This window comes from Chrysochloris asiatica, unplaced genomic scaffold (genome assembly GCF_000296735.1).
Source record: "Chrysochloris asiatica unplaced genomic scaffold, ChrAsi1.0 scaffold00016, whole genome shotgun sequence".
In the NCBI taxonomy this organism is placed as follows: Eukaryota; Metazoa; Chordata; class Mammalia; order Afrosoricida; family Chrysochloridae; genus Chrysochloris; species Chrysochloris asiatica.
The window spans coordinates 16,119,633-16,136,025 of NW_006408534.1; the positions used below are offsets into that span (position 1 = coordinate 16,119,633).

The 16,393-nt window shown below is 49.1% G+C and overlaps 1 protein-coding gene across 1 annotated transcript in view; it reads left to right on the forward strand.

Moving 5' to 3' along the window:
- The first annotated feature begins 10,799 nt into the window (after nt 1-10,799).
- ADCY3 (adenylate cyclase 3) overlaps nt 10,800-16,393 on the forward strand; it is a 123,100-nt gene continuing 117,506 nt past the window's right edge. Inside the window, exon 1 of the mRNA XM_006835234.1 lies at nt 10,800-11,474. Within this exon, the coding sequence (XP_006835297.1) occupies nt 10,800-11,474 (675 nt within the window). The remainder of the gene's footprint in view (nt 11,475-16,393) is intronic.

Consider the following 16,393-nt stretch of genomic DNA (forward strand, 5'->3'; position numbering starts at 1 on the left):
CAATGACACCTCATAGGACTGTTGAAAGGATTGCAGGATATAGTAAGTGGGCTGGTACCAAAGAGTATTCTGTAGAATCTGATCTGAAGGAAGTGAGGAAACATCAACATTGCTGAGGAAGTGAAACAGTCTGAACTCTGCTTTTGGAAGACATTTCCAGTGGTAGCAAAAAGGGGGTTTGGATAAGAGTCTTGGAAAGAATCCCGTGAATCCATACTTCTGCTGGCTCCTTGGGGTCCTCTGGGTTCCAACAGTCTTTGGGGAACAATGACTGGATCTTGCTAATGTGAATTAGGGAAACAAGGTACAGGGGACGCATAGACAGGGTGGTTCCTTCTATGGTTTCCACAGACTTTTCAGATGCTTTTCTGCCTCCCAGATTTAACATCACCACATTATGGAGATGAGAGCATTTGGGGAAGACCTGTAGGCATGGCATAAGGTAGTATTTTGCTCTCACCAATACTGTCCAAATACCACATTAGGAAGCTGTTTGATAGGCCCAACACTGTCCCTCAGAGGTGTCCTCATCCCAGTCTCTGGAACGGTGGATATGTTACCTTACATGGTAATTTATGAAAAATTGTAGGTTTGATTCAGTAAAGAGACTTCAGATGGGGAGATTATCCAGGTGGCGCAATCTAATCACATGGGTCCTTCAAAATCAGAGACATGTTCCCAGCTCTGAACAGAGAGAAATGTGACTAGGGAAGAAAAGTCAGAGAGACTCAATGTTACTCACTCTGATGATCAAGGAAGGGTACCATGAGGTGATGAATGTGGGTGGACTCTAGCCACTAGAAAAAGGCAATGAAAATGATTCAGAGGGTATGGCAGCCCTTTAGACACCTTGATTTTAGTCCATTTCAGATTTCTGGTCTCTAGAACGGTCAGATACTAAAGCTGTATTTGTTTCAGACACTAACTCTGTGGTAATTTGTTATTATGAATTAAAAGTCAATACACTTACTGTGTGCTGCAGCATGCTGCTAAGTATAAGGGAATCAGCTGGAAAACAAAGGAAAAAAACAACAAAAAGTAGGGTCCTTGCTCTAACAAAACACACATTCTGTGGGGGAGAAACAAGACTTACATAGAAATAACTATGTGGTACTGTAGGATAAGCACTCAACCACAAGGTCGATTTGACTCACAAGATCAATGGTTCAAACTTACCAGCCACTTCTCAGAAACTCTATACATAGTTGCTATGAGTTGGAACTGACACGATGGCACTTAACAACAACATTATTTCAGGCAGAATATGCTATGAAAAAATACAAAACAGGGTAATGGGCTCCCCAGGAGAAAGACCTGGCAGGCTTCCTCTGTAAGGACAGCCAAGAAAACCCTATAGGGAAGTACTACTGTCACATGAGGTCACTGAGTCAGAACTGACTCGACAGCAGCAAACAGTAAGGACTAGAACACATCTTCTGTCTCTGAGGGAGTCAGAGGAGTAGGAGAAATAAGACTATCCTCACAGTAGGTAGGAGTCCTGGTGTGGCGCTGTGGTTTAATGCTCTGCACTGCAAAGTTGGTTTGATCCTCTAGATCAGTAGTTCAAGTTCCCCAGCTGCTCCTTGGAAACCTTACACAGGGTGTCTATGGTTTGGAACTGACTTGAAGGCACTTAACACAAACAACAACATAGTAGGTATGTCTCAGGGGCCATAGGAACAGGGATGTGGGGACAGGGAGACTCCTTCTCCTTCATGGGGGATCACACAACACCTGACAGAGGAGTGACATCAGAATGGAGTCTTTAGAAGTTGCTAGAAAATGTATGAAGCGGGGGGTGGGGGGGGGGGGGGTAGAGGCAAGCTGGGCAGAGGTATGAAGACTGTGGTGAGTTCAGAACACCGAGGAGTATGGTGTGGCTAGAATCCAGGGAGTAGAGGAAAGTGATGGCATTTTAGGAAGCACATGATTTATCGTGCAGTCCTTCAGTGCTCGACTGCTAACAGAAAGGTTGGCAATTCAAATCTACTAGCCACTTCTTGGGAGAAAGGTGTGCAATCTGTTTCTGTAAAGATTACAGCCTTGGAACGCCTACGGGGACAGTTTCACTCTATCCATCAGTCATCATGAGTTGGAATAGATTCAATGGCAACGGGATGATTCATTGCAGCATTCCAAATAAGGTCACATTCACAAGTTCCAGGGATTTGGACATGAGCATATCTTTTCAAGGGACACCATTCCACTCTCTACAGTTGTTGTTGTTGTTAGGTGCCATCGAGTCGGTACTGACCCATAGTGACCTTATGCACAGCAGAACAAAAACACTGTCTGATCCTGGGCCAACCTCACTACTGTTGCCACACTTGAGTCCATCGATGCTGCCACTTGGCCAATCCATCTCATTGAGGGTCTTCCTCTTTTTCTCTGACCCTCCACCTTATCAAACATGATATTCTTCTCCAGTGACTGGTCCCTCTTGACAATATGTCGATCACTACAGAACAGATCCCTAAGTAAGAAATTACTAACTTTACCTAGGGATGGCTTCACAAGGAAAGTGACATTCCAGTACTTTACAAGTATTATTTAATCCCCTAGTTGGTATTGTCAGCTTGGTCCCATGTACGTGGTTCTTTTAAAAAACACAATGCTGACGGCAGACATTTAGTCCAATAGATGTTTAAGGAAATGGGACAAGACTAAATCTGGGGTTGGCTCCTCTCTGTGGCTGGGGTGTGGAGAATGGGATGTGGGGGAACTCAGAGGGAGCGCAGACTCCTGGTTCCTGAGACGGGTACGGGGAGAGGAGTACCTTCTGGGGTGGTTTCAGATTTTTTTCTCATCTGCAAATGAGGGCTTTAGGACAGTTCTTCTTTGAGGTCCCACCAGTGTCATTGTTCCAGGCATTGGGGGCTTTCTACCGTGAGTGGGACTGTGGCGGTAGAGGACCCAACTCCCGCTATTCTAGGTCTTTTCTAGTCACGAATTGTTGTTCTCAAATCTTTTTCTCTCCTTCTTAGCCCGTGGAGACACAGCAGAGAGGCTTATTAGCACACATTTCTATGGTGTCTCTTCCCAAAGGAGCCCTGACTCAGCACTTTTGGAAACCGTGACATTCCCGTAGAGGCTGAGGGATTACTCAGTATTCAATCTCCGTGGGCATGTGTCCTCCTTTACCCCAAATTGAGGCTCTCTGGGCCTCAATTTCCCTATCTGAGCTCTAGTATCCAGGGAGCTATGAGTCTCAGACTTACCCTGGCTTTGAAATGCAGAAGACCTTTAGTTACACAGAAGCAGCAGCTGACTCCAGGAAGCTCCTCCAAGTTTTCCTACATGAGCCACACTAGGGGTCCTACATGAGCCACACAGCCAGAACCAGATTTCAGCCTCATCTCTGTCCCTTCCTAGCTGTGGGTTCATGAATAAGTTACTTCTCTAAGCCCCTGTTTCCTCACCTGTAAAACAAACCAACATTTGCCATCCAACTCATCGTTTCACCATGTGTGTTAGAATAGAACCAACACTTAGGGTTTCAATGGCTGCTTTTCATGAAGTAAACTGCTGGCCTTTCCTCTCAGGTATTTCTGGGTGAACTTGAAATTCCAACCTTTCTGCTAGCTGCTGAATGCATAAACTGTCTGTACCACCCCAAAACAGAAGCCCAATCCCAATTCCCATTCATAGTGACCTGATAGGACAGAGTAGAACTGCTTCATAAACTTTCCAAGACGGTCCATTTTTTAAATTAGAATCAGGCAGCCTTGTCTTTCCTTGAGGAGCAACTGGTGGGTTTGAGCTGCTGACCTTACAGTTCATGGCCTAGTGCTTAGTCCACTGCATCACCAGGGCTCTTTTTGTACCACCCAGGCACCTATAAAACAGAGCACTAAGAGCACCTACCTCAAACACAACAGCACCAGGAAAGCAGGGAGTCTGATGCTAGTGGGAGGTATTGCTGCTGTTATAACCCATGGGAAAGAATCCCATTATGGTGTGCAAACTGGGTTGTTGTTTTTAAGTGCCGCCGAGTCGGTTCCGACCCATAGCGACCCTGTGTAGGGTTTCCGAGGAGCTGCTGGTGAGCTTGAACCACCGACCTTCCAGTTCAAACGGCTTTGCAGTCTGGCGCATTAACCCACAGCGCCACACAAGGACTCCTGTGCAAACTGGGTGGTCAGCATTTAATTGATGCTATTTCAACAATAGATTATACAGTAACGACTCTGTTTCCACAGTGGGCTAAGAGGCCCAGAAGACCTGGTCCTTGCTTCTGAAATCTTCTTGGCTCACACCCTACCATGGACAAAGCCACTCTGAGAAGATCAGTACAGAGATATTTTTCCTGGCTGTGCTTTCTGAGTTCTGCTTTCCTAAGGAAGCCTAGAAGCTGTGTCCCCAGTAAGCAGGGACACTTCACTGTGGAAGTGGGCTGAGTAAGCCTGGAGTGGGTAAAGTGGAGGTGAAGCTAGAGTCCCGCCTGGAAGGAGGAGACAGCTGTTGGTTACACAATGAACGGCATGCTCACAGATGCTCACACATGGACTTGCACACTTTTGCACAAATATACTCTCACATAGTTGGACACACACATACTGATATATCTTTACTCACTCTTACACAAACACACCTGTTACAAGTATACGAGGGGGCTTCAAACATTTCATGGGGAAAATTCCATAATCTTTTCATTTTATTTTTTTACAAGTATGTTGAAGTTCCCTTGTACTTATCCATACAGTTACTTACGTCCTCACCCTCACACACACACATACTCACATGAATACACACCTCACACACACACACTCATACACATATACTTACCTACACACACTTACACATGAACACACATTCATAGGTACTTCTCTCTCTCACACACATTGACCAACTGATCCACCCAGAAACAGAGTTAGGGGGACACGAACAGAAAAGTAGAAAGTGGATGCAGAGACACAGAAATGGACAGAGACAGAAATGTCAAGGACAGAGAGAGACATAGAAGTGAGAACATGAAGACAGGCGTTACCAGACAAGAAAGCAGCAATGGAATCCAGTGAGTACCCAAATATAACCACAGAGAAAACCCAAGAAAGATGGCTGCCCAGCCCAGCCCGGCGAGGGACATCGGGAATGGAAATGGTCAGAGTTGCCCAATGATACAGTCATCAGATAGATGGTCACTCACATTTGTCTTGTTCTGATGGAGATATGCCAACCATTTCGTTTCCTGTGAATCCACTTCTTTCTCACAGTGACGAGCACCACGAGGACACTGTGGTATGAGGTAAAATACTTTGTCTGAGGTCCCCAATCAGTATCAAAGAGACAGCACCACACAGAGTTTTTTGAAGACCAACTCTCAACTCTCCCTACTGTGTCACATGACCCTCTCTTCTGGGTGGTGGTGCCATTGAGTCAGTCCCAACTCATGGCAACCCCATGCACAGTGGAATAAAACACCTCATGATCAATTGTAAATTAGCCAGCTGTGCTTCACAGGGTTTTCATTGGTTGATTTTCAGAAGTCTTTCTTCCTAGTCTTAGTCTGGGAGTTCTGTTGAAATCTATTCAGCAGCATAGTAATACATAAGCCTCCACTGGCTTCATATGAGGTACATTGCCAGGAATTGAACCCGGGACTCGTGTAAGGAAGGCGAGAACTCTGCCAGATGACAGGACCCAAACCTGTGAGTCGTGGGAGGTGATGAGGGGCCAGGGCCCTGTATGGGACCCTTGAGTGTGCTGTGTCACATCCGCTAAAAGCACCTTGACCCCAGCACCGAGTACTTGTTCCCTGCCCAGAATCCTGCCACTTAGCCATACTGGTGTGAGCACAAACCTGAGAGTACTAGCAAGTGGGCATCCCACTGACCATCCTAGCCCAATGGGGGAGGGAGTAGTGTGTAAATAATCCCCTCATTGCGCCCCCTTGGGGAGTCTGGGGGCATTCTGCATGGCTCTGAAGGTCCCCATGGGACTGAGCCCCAAGGTCCACAGTGTAATCAGCTCCACACCACACAGTCTTGTGCTTACTCTTTCCCGCCTTTTCTATTTTGCTCTTCCCAGACTCCCGCTTCCTTTCCTTGGAATCACTTCCCCAGTTAAACCTCTGGCACACAAGCCCCAGTCTCAGACTTAGCTTTCAGCTAAGGCCCCAACCAGAGCTCAGGGGAACTGCTGATTCTCTCTCTCCTCCCACTTCCCTGTCCCCCAGGACACCAGGGTTCTGCTCTGGTCTATTGTTTGCTGGATTCAGAAGTTACCACATTTGCCCTAGAGGGCCAAACCACTCTTGTTTATCCAATAACAATTAATTCTCAGCAATCATCTCTAGACTGAATCCATATAAACAAAGAACTACCTTCAGCAAAGAGGCACCCATCCAAGCAGAAATTGGAGTAGACAAGAGGGGATGGAAGAAGTCATGATGTCTTCCATGCTTCCACCCAGCACTGCGATTCTGCCTTCATTTTAGGACAGGTCACCCACAAAACCATTCAGGGTCTTTGTATAGTGCAGGTGTGTATGTATGTGTTTTAAAAGTGTGTTTACTGTAGCTTTTGATTCCAAAAGCAATACATGTCAGCTGTCCAAATTATAGCACTACAAAATATACAAATCAGAAGTGGTAAGCACCTTCCCTAAACTGCCTTTTCTCATTTCAGTGGGTATTCCTTACTACCCTGGGAGGACATTTTCAGCATAACTGCTGGTCCCTTCAGGACCAGTGCACTTATAACATGCCATTTCTTCTTAGAAAAACCATCCATTCATTCAACAACGATTTTGAGTACCTACTGGGCCTCAGGTCTTGGAGAAGCAGCTGTGAAAGACAAAAGGAACTCTTGTGGCCTTGCTGCTTATCTCCTACTAGTTGTATTTTCTCTGACCTCTTCTGAGGTCAGAGCCTTGGGCAGCTCTCCTGCTCTGGAACCTCCATGACGGCTGCCTCTGGTTCCCAGGGAGACCCTTTGAGGGCTACAGCTGCCCACTGCACTTCCCATGTCCTCCAGGAAGGGCTGTGCCAGTAACCCAGAATACATAGAACAGGGGTAGAAAAGCACTGCAGGCCCTTTCCTGCTGTGGGGTCTTTGTTCAGGTGGTTCCAACCAGCAGAGGAGTTTTTTTTTGTTTTTTTTTAGGTCCACTCAGATCCTTCCCTTCCATTCTGAAAGTTCTGGTCTTAGATTACTTCAGCCAGCAGTTGCCTCTGGCTGCAACTTGTACACAGTTAAGTGTCTGTTTTGTTTGTGCAGGCATCCCAAAGGCAGGAACAAGATGGTTCCTCTTACTTTTCCCTGGTGTTCTTCTCTGTGGGTATACAAGGCATGCACTCAGTAAATGCCTACTCCACAAGTGCTTGCAGCAAGAGAGAACTGTAGATGGGCAGGGAGTGGGCAGTGAGGCCGGTGGTCTGAGTGAGAGGGGAAGGGGATTCAGGACTTCACCAAGGCTGTCTCTGTATCTCCCATCACATGATAGGTGGGGAAGAGGGTGGTGGCAGAAGGCCCAGCAGGACACCCTTGGGACCCAAGAGCTTGGTATGGCCTTGCCAAGCCTACTGCTTCATTTGAGTACTACAAGGGTTGGCATGTGTGCCAGGAAAGGATTGACCCATAGAAGGGGCAATAAGGGCATCCTTGAGCCAAAGCAGGGCTAAAGTACTTATTAGCTCCTCCCACCCTGTGTAGGGTCACTATGAGTTGGAACTGACTCCATGGTACTTAACAAGAACAACAACCCCATGAACACAACTACTTTTGTTAACTGTAAAGCGCATGCCCTTCTTTTGCATGTGGCAACTCAAAATACAAGTTTGAACGTGCTTCAAAGTACTTTCCTATTACATCTGATGCTATGTCCACTACAGTTGGAATCAAACTCTAAGAGATTTGGGTTGAGGATGACATCTTTTCAGACTTACTACGAGGGATGGAGTAGGAGAATGAAAAGGCTTTCTGCTCCCACAAAAGATTTAAAGCCTCAGAAACTTTATACTGGGTACCTATGAGTGGAAACCAACTCCATGGCACTTAACAATGAAGGATTGGTAGAACCTCAAGGCAAGATTAATTTCCTGAAAGGACCTAACCCTGAGGGATTCGAGTTGATGCCCGATGTTTGGGAATGGCACTTACAGATAGATGACTATTAGTCATGAGGAGGCTCTCCATCTGTGGCCTGGCTGGCAGTTTCTCTCCCTTTTGTCAGTCTCTAAAAGTTTCTCCAATAGATCCATTTTGGAAGAAGTGCAGCCAGAGTGCTCCCTGGAGGCCAGGATGGCCAAACTTTGTCTCTCATACTTCGGACATATTGTCAGGAGGGACCAATCGCTGGAGAAGGATATCATGTTTGGTAAGGTGGAGGGTCAGACAAAAAGAGGAAGACCCCCAGCAAGATGGATTGGCAAAGTGGTAGCATCAATGGGCTCAAACATGGCAACAGTAGTGAGGTTGGCCCAGGATCGGGCAGTGTTTTGTTCTGCTGTGCATAAGGTGGCTATGAGTCAGTACTGACTCGATGGCACCTAACAACAGCAACAACAAAAGTCTCTCCAGGAGCACCAGTGTCCCAATGGTGTGGGCTATCCTCAACATTCACTGCTCCAGTACATACATGCTTTTGTTCCCAAACCACTTACTTGCTTCCTCATCTTTGATCTGGTCTGAACTCCTAATCTGTGGTTGATCTTGGCAAGGTGCTTACACCATTACACGACAGTGACAAAGATTGATAGGTTTAACTTCCAAAAGAAGCATTTGCATTTTAACGGAGAGTGAATGAATTCCAACATCTCAAACGAGTAGAGTGTGCACGGGGAAACCTTTTGGAAGCAGGGTCTCTTCCATGTGCTTGCTGCCTACTCACTACTTTTACCCTGTCTCTCAAGAACGAACATCAGCAGCAGGCCCCTTCAGTAGAAACCTCCCGCCCCAGATTCGGCGTCCGGGCTCCCAGGGTGGGCGGAGCTGTCCCCAAACCTCAGCGCTAGCATCGCGGGGCCCGGAAGGAAGCCGCCGGAGAGGGAGGTGGTGACCGGGGTGCCCCAGGGCGCGCTTCACCTGCAGGAAAGCACATCCCCCGCTTTTATCCTCTGAGGTGGGACCTGCCCAGGGGAAGATGTCGATTCACCCTATCCTTCCTGCGTGCCCCGACCCCCGACGCTTCCACACAGCTGCCGCGTGTTTGCGCTAGGGAAGGCGAGGGCTGCACCAGGGGCACCGAGCCCACCTCCATCTCTTGGCTCCTGTGTTCCTCCTCCCTGCCCCCTTCCCACCGCGGTCCCTGGTCTGGCGCAGAGCGCTTGACAACCCCCCTTCCCCAACTCCACGACACGCTCGCCAAGAGGCGGTGACTCCAGGAGGGAGGGGCCGGCACCCGCCCCCGCCGGCCGCCCGCCTCCCGGGGCCTGGAGCGCGCGTGGCCCGGAGCCGCCCGCCTGCGCCGGGGAGGCTCACTGTGCAGCACGCCGCGCCAGGACTCGGCTGGCTCTGCTCCGCGGGCGGCTAGCAAGAGGATGCTGGCCCGCTTCCTCGGCCTCGGCCCGCACTCCCGACCGGGAGGGCCCCGAGCGCACCCCTAGTCCACCACTGCGGTGCCAGAGGGAGGGGTCCGCCGCGCCGCCACACCCGCGCCTCCAGGCCTTGTCCCCCGAGCTGCAGCCCTAGGGCGGACGCGCTGACCAGCGTCTCCGAATTTTCCATCTACTTGCCACCGCCTCCTCCTTCCTCCTGAGGCCGGGCGCTTCTGGATGCTGCGCCTCGCCTGACCGGATCCCCGGACTGACGGCTGGGGAATCACGCTCAGGCCGCGGGCTGGGGGCCATGGTTGGGCGCTGCAGCGCCGCGGGGAGCAGTCCCCGGGCACACTGAGCCGGCTCCGAAACCTGAGCGGGGACTGTCCGGACCACGCGGTTCCCGAGTTCGCGCACAGGTAAAGCCAGGGGCAGAACCAGGCTTCCGGAGGGTAGAACCTGCCCTCCTGGGAGGACACTGTCTGGAGGATGGGAAGGGACGGGTAAGGGCTGGAATTTCGAAGGGCTGGGTTGGAAAACGGAAGTAAACAGAAGGAAGATTCAGGAATCCCCAGGATGGCTCCGGTTTCTTTCATCCACGTTTTATTTTCGGCTTCGAAGAACTGGGCCTGGAAGGAATTTAGGTGAGGAAGTCAGGAACTGAGAGAGAGATGACACAGGGAGAGACCGGGGTGCAAGAGATGGAGGGGTGGCCCAACCTTTCAGCAAGCTGGAGACAAGAAACTGGGTGTTTGGCGAGGACAGAACTAGATGTGGTCGGTGGTGGCATCAACCAGGGAGTGGTGGGGAAGGCCATGGTTCTGGTGTATCTTGCAGAACCCATTCTTTTATGAGGAATAATAGTAGAAGTTCTGGTAGCGTAATGGTTATGGGTCGGGTTGCTAATATCAAGGTCAGCAGTTCGAAACTACCAGCCGTTCTTCAGGAGAAAGATGAGGCTTTCTGCTCCAGTAAAGACTTGTTGTTGTTGTTGTTGTTAAGACTTACAGCCTCGAAAATCCTATACAGAGTTGCTATGAGTCTGAACCAACTCCACGGCACACCATCACCAATAGTAGGATGGGTCCTGGAGAAACTAAGGATAGGAAGTAAAGACGCCTTTACTTAGGAATGATGTTCTTTTAAGTTCCAGATGGTCAGTGCTACCTGTCTCCTGGAAACCCACTCTGTGTTCCTGCCCCAGGTGGCCGTCTTTCAGCCCCTGCAGAGAAGGAGCCAGTGAGCCTTCCCCGGGTCTCAGAGAGCCCTCGTAGGTGGCACCCGTCCTCTTCTCCAGAGCCAGTGGAAACAGATACCAGTGAAGATGCCTCGGAACCAAGGCTTTTCGGAGCCCGAGTACTCGGCGGAGTATTCCGCTGAGTACTCTGTCAGCTTGCCCTCTGACCCTGATCGTGGGGTGGGCCGGACCCATGAGATCTCCGTCCGGAATTCGGGGTCCTGCCTCTGCTTGCCTCGTTTCATGCGACTGACCTTTGTGCCGGAGTCCTTGGAGAACCTTTACCAGACATACTTCAAAAGGCAGCGCCACGAAACCCTGCTCGTGCTGGTGGTTTTTGCAGCTCTCTTCGACTGCTACGTCATAGTCATGTGTGCCGTGGTCTTCTCCAAAGACATGCTGGCGCCTCTCATTGTGGCTGGGATTGGACTGGTATTGGACATTATCCTCTTTGTGCTGTGCAAAAAAGGTCTGCTCCCTGACCGGGTCACCCGCAAAGTGGTGCCCTACCTGCTGTGGCTGCTGATAACAGCCCAGATCTTCGCCTACCTAGGCCTGAACTTTGCCCGTGCCCATGCAGCCAGCGACACGGTGGGCTGGCAGGCCTTCTTCGTTTTCTCCTTCTTCATTACACTGCCTCTCAGCCTCAGTCCCATCGTCATCATCTCTCTGGTCTCCTGTGTTGTACACACACTCGTCTTGGGGGTCACCGTGGCTCAGCAGCAGCAGGACCAGCTGAATGGGATCCAGTTGCTGAGGGAGGTGAGTTCTGCTTTGTGCCTATCCTGTGGTTTTCCTGTCTACCAGCTCTCAGCCAAGGTGACACCTATTTGGAAGTGGAGAGAGCATCATTTTTGGCCCTTGAGTTGAAGTCTCAAGAGCTGTCAGTTGCCTGGGTAGGAAGGGATCACCTTTCCCTCAACCCCTGGCTTTGTACCTCTAAGCTGTTACCCAGAGTCTGCCGTTTTCTGGTCCCTCGAAACAGGAGGGTGGATGGTAGGCCACAATCTCACCTGTGTCCAGTCCAAGTAGGTGGCAGAAAGGCTTGTGTAGACTGGGTCTCGAGGCAGCAGAGCTCTGGTCATTTCCTGTCAATGATTTGCTCAGGAAAACCAGTTATGGAGAAGGAGACTTTTGTGGGAGTATGAAGGCTCGGGTTCTGATCTGTCATTGACTAGCTTGGGCGAGTGACTTAACTTGCGTGGACTCGGTGCTCTTCTGATGAATGGGAATAGTTGTTAAGATCAAAGGCAATGTGGTGAAAACCCATTAGGAAACGGGAAGGGATACATAGAGGAAGGTGCAGTTATGATATATCCTGAGAGCTCAGAGTACCACAACCAGTTAGGTGATTGTGGAGAATGGCAGTCTCTCTGCAGAAGGTATGGCATGGGAGCAAACAGGGAAAATGATGTTGACCACTTTGGTGGAGGATCTGTTTGTCTTGTCTTCTGCTGAATGGGCGAAATACTGGTATTGGACTCAGCTTAACAGACAAACAAACATTACATCCCTTGGTGCCACGCTCTGGGTGAGGTTTTGAGGGGCTGCAGAGACAGTAAGATGTGACTCCCACCCTTCTGAGCTGATGATCTGTTAACCTCTCTGGTGGATAGAGGATTCCATGGAGGTTGCAGTCAATGAATTCCACAGTTGTACATCATTATTATTTTATACTTGAGGAGGTGAGCTTAGAGGCAGGAAGTGACCTGCCCAAGGCCACACAGCTCATCTGGACAGAGTCAGAGCTAGAATGGCCATTTCTTGACTTCAGTTTCAGTGCTCTTTCCACTACATCTCTGTCATCTCCCTGGGATCGGGGCCTGAGTCTCTAGGGCCCATTGTTGTCTCTGGTGGTTGATGCAAGAACCCTGTACAACCATCCTCTTGCCTCTCAGTTGGTTCAAAGAGAACATGGACTCCTTTCAGTGTTAACTGTTTCCTGGCTCTTGGACCAATGTTTTGCTGTTCCCATATTCTGGCTCATGCAGCATGCCCTCACGGGAGCTCTGTGCCTCGGTTTCCACAGGAACCCAGTCCTCGGTTGGTACATAGGGATTTGTGTGGGCACATTCAACAGGTTCCTTTGTATTTTTCCCAGTGTCCCAGGGACAGATTACCCAGTAAATGAGGTAAACACAGGCTTACTTGTGCTTACTTAGTAATCTGCAGTGAACTGGTGAAACCCATGTGAAATTATAAAACATTGGGCCTCAAGTCAATTTGAACCACAATATCGGCAGTTCAGTCTCACCAGTCACTCCTTAAAAACCCTATACAGGGTCATTATGAGTTGGAACTGACTCAATGGTACTTAACAATAGCAAAGTAAATACAAATAAGTCTGTGATTACCTTGCTTACTTACAGATTTGAAAGGAGACCTTGATTTTGTTGGAAGGTGCTGTGAGGTTGGGAGAGGACTCAATGGTACTTAACAATAGCAAAGTAAATACAAATAAGTCTGTGATTACCTTGCTTACTTACAGATTTGAAAGGAGACCTTGATTTTGTTGGAAGGTGCTGTGAGGTTGGGAGAGAGACAGATGGCAGCCATACCTAGAAGCAGAATCTTCAAAGTGATATGAAAACATGTGAAATTGTTCTCTATAGATTAATAAGAAAGCACAAAGAAGCCCGTGCTTACTTTACTTATTGAGTAATCTGACTACACTTCGGTATTCAGATAAGATGGTAACCTGCCGTTAATTGTTAAGGCCAGGACTTCAGATTGTGTCTCTGCCCGTTGGGGTTCTGCTCAGAGAATCAGTAAATAGCTCAGGTTGGTGATAGACAGACAGGAGGGAATGGCTGTGTGGGACTTGGGATCAAAATCTGAGCCATTATCTTCTACTGAGCAGCCACATCTGGCTCTTAACCTTCTTGCTTGTTAGTGGGAGTTTCTAGATGGTAAAGAAAGAAATTCTTACCATCAAGTGCAATAGTCTTCTCAGCCACTCCCAGGTCTGGCCAGAGTTCTGAGATCAGGGCTGGGGCCCATTAGGATGTCAGAGGTTCTGGGTTTCCATGGGGAGCCATCAAATGAGTAACCAGAGAGTGAGGCGATACGTTTCCCTCTAGGTCTGGTGCCCAGCCTTGCTTGACCAGTGGTCATCAAGGCCTTCCTGCATCCTGGTTGGTAGAGGGAACTCGATCCTATTACAGCTCTGCTCTGTGAAGGTGGAGCTAGAATGCTGTGAACTTTGATGAGGTGATTTTTGGTGCCAGGAGAGGCAGGGTGCATGTGGACCTCTTGCTGCCCAAACCTTCCAGCAGCTCCAGACTTCTGTGCCTGGGCCATGTGACCCAGTCTGAGTAATCGCGGGGTTAATTTGCAAAACATTTCACTCATTTACTAATTTTTCTACTCATGCCTCAGCCTTCTGATTTGTTCTGGAAATGGTCAGAGAAAGTTAGCGCAGACATGGGCCTGGGAGAGCATCTCATCCAAACCCTCATTTTATACAGTAGGAAACAGAGATAGTAAATTGCTGGTTGTCACACAGCTAATCAGTGGCAGAATAAGTAGACAAACCCGGGTGTCTTTTAACTCCCCACCTAGAACCCCTGCATTGCTGGAAGAGCATTTATGTGTGCTCCGTGAGGTGTATGTTCTATTAGAATGTGAGCTGTCTCCGAGCTCACAAAACTTTGCTTTCCACCTCACCTGCCTAGAGACAGAATCTGTGTCTACTGCCTTGTGATCCCCACCCAAGAGATCTCAGTAGAAGGCCCCACTTACAGGGGGCTCTGCACCTTGGCTTACCAACTAACTGGAAACCAGACCAGTGTTAGCTTGTTCTAGGTTCTGCTTAAACGTTAGCTGACCATTTGAGGTTTCCAGAAGGAGCCCTGGTAGCTTAGTGGGTTAAGCATTGGCCTGTTCATCCTTACAGGTTGGCGGTTCAAACCCAGTCGTTCCTCAGGAAAGAGATGAGGCTGTGTGCTCTTGTAAAGATCGTTTACAACCTCTGAAACCCATGGAGCAGTTCTACTCTGTTCTGCAGCATCGCTGTGAGTCGGAATCAACTCGATGGCAGTGCGTTTAGTTTTGGCTTTTGGAGCTTCCAGAGGAGAGCCCTGGTGGCGCAGTAATTAGGTGTTCGACTTCTAACCGAGAGGTTGGCTGTTTGAACCTCATGGAAGAAAGATGTGGCAGTCAGCATACATAAAGTTTGGGCAGTTTTCCTCTCTCTTACAGGACTGCTGTGAGTCGCAATTGATGGGAGTGCTTTGGTTTTTGGGGTTTTCGGGAAGAGTGGCCAAGGGCCGTAATCCAAATGAGGCATGGCCAAAGGGCTGGGCCAGCGCCTGGGCCCTGCAAGTCCCTGCTTGGAGATCTCTTCTCAACGTTTGCTGGTCTCCTTTGGGTGCTGCTAAGTAACAGAACAGCAAAACAAAATAGGAAACAGAAGAAAAGATAGAAAAATAAGTACATCAAGATGAGAAATACTAGCATCCCAGGGGAGCCTGGCTTTCATAGGGAAGCGGTGGCCAGAATGCAGCTTTGGAAGTAAAGGGGGAGGTGCGGAGGCTGGTGGTCCAGGGATAGAATGCCCCTGCTTACAGTGGGCTGTGTTCCAGAAGTTTCTGAGTCATTTGTTTGGGACTATTATGACTTTAAAAAGGTGCCTGGGTTCCCAGGCCTGCCTAGCAAAGTCTCCATCCACTTACAGCACCCTGCATTTGGTTTGAATGTTTTACTGAGGAACCCAAACCCAGTTGGCTGTGGGAGAGACTCTGGGCATGGGCCCTTCCCAGAGCAGTGGATGGAGAGTCAGTCTCCTCCTGCTGCCCTCGGGCCCTGGGTTGAGCCCTCCGTCAGGACAATGAGGGGAGCAGGGGCTGGAGAACTGGGTCATGAGAAGCAGGGGCCAGGACCTATGCCATAGTGAACACCAGGAACTTTCTCTAGATCCTTCCTCCGGCCTTCATCTTCTCCCATCACCTGTGGCCTCAGCCAGGCCTGCACCTGGCTCCCTGAGGGATGAACTCAGCCTCACTGGTAGATTCTGATGCTTGGACGTCTGGGGGTTTTCTGTGTGGTTTATTGCTTTGTCTCCAGTGGCACTGAAGAAGTGTTTCGTGTGAAAGTCTCTTTCCCTTGCACCCCTCATCCCCCAAGTACCTCAGCTCTGTGGGAAGTAACACAAGGCACACACAGATGCCAATGGCTGGCGAGTGTCACAGACAGACCAAGCAGCTGGTCAGCTGGTGGGGGCTCTGAAATGAAAATTGGCTTGTGTGGTGGGCTGTGGGCTTGGGATATGGCTGAACTTCTTTTATTCAGTTGTAAGTGAATACGAGTCCAGGTGTGGCGCTGTAGGATAAGCACTAGTTTGCAAGGTCAGTTTGAACCAAAAAGTTGGTGGTTCAAGCTCACCAGCCTCTCCTCGAAAATCCTATACAAGGTAGCTATGAGTCAGAAATGACTTGACAGAACTTAACAACAAACAACAAAAACAACAGGTGAATATGACTGAGTAGTAGGTACGTATTGGCCTTGCAGTCTGTAAAAGAAAACCAAAAAACCAAACCTGTTGTTGCTAAGTCAATTCCAACTCCTGGAAACCCCATGTTGTACCAAGTAGAACTGCTCCATAGGGTGTTCTTGGCTGTAATCTTTACCGAAGCAGATGGCCAGGCTTATCTTCCTAAGTGTCTCTGAGTGGGTTCAGACCA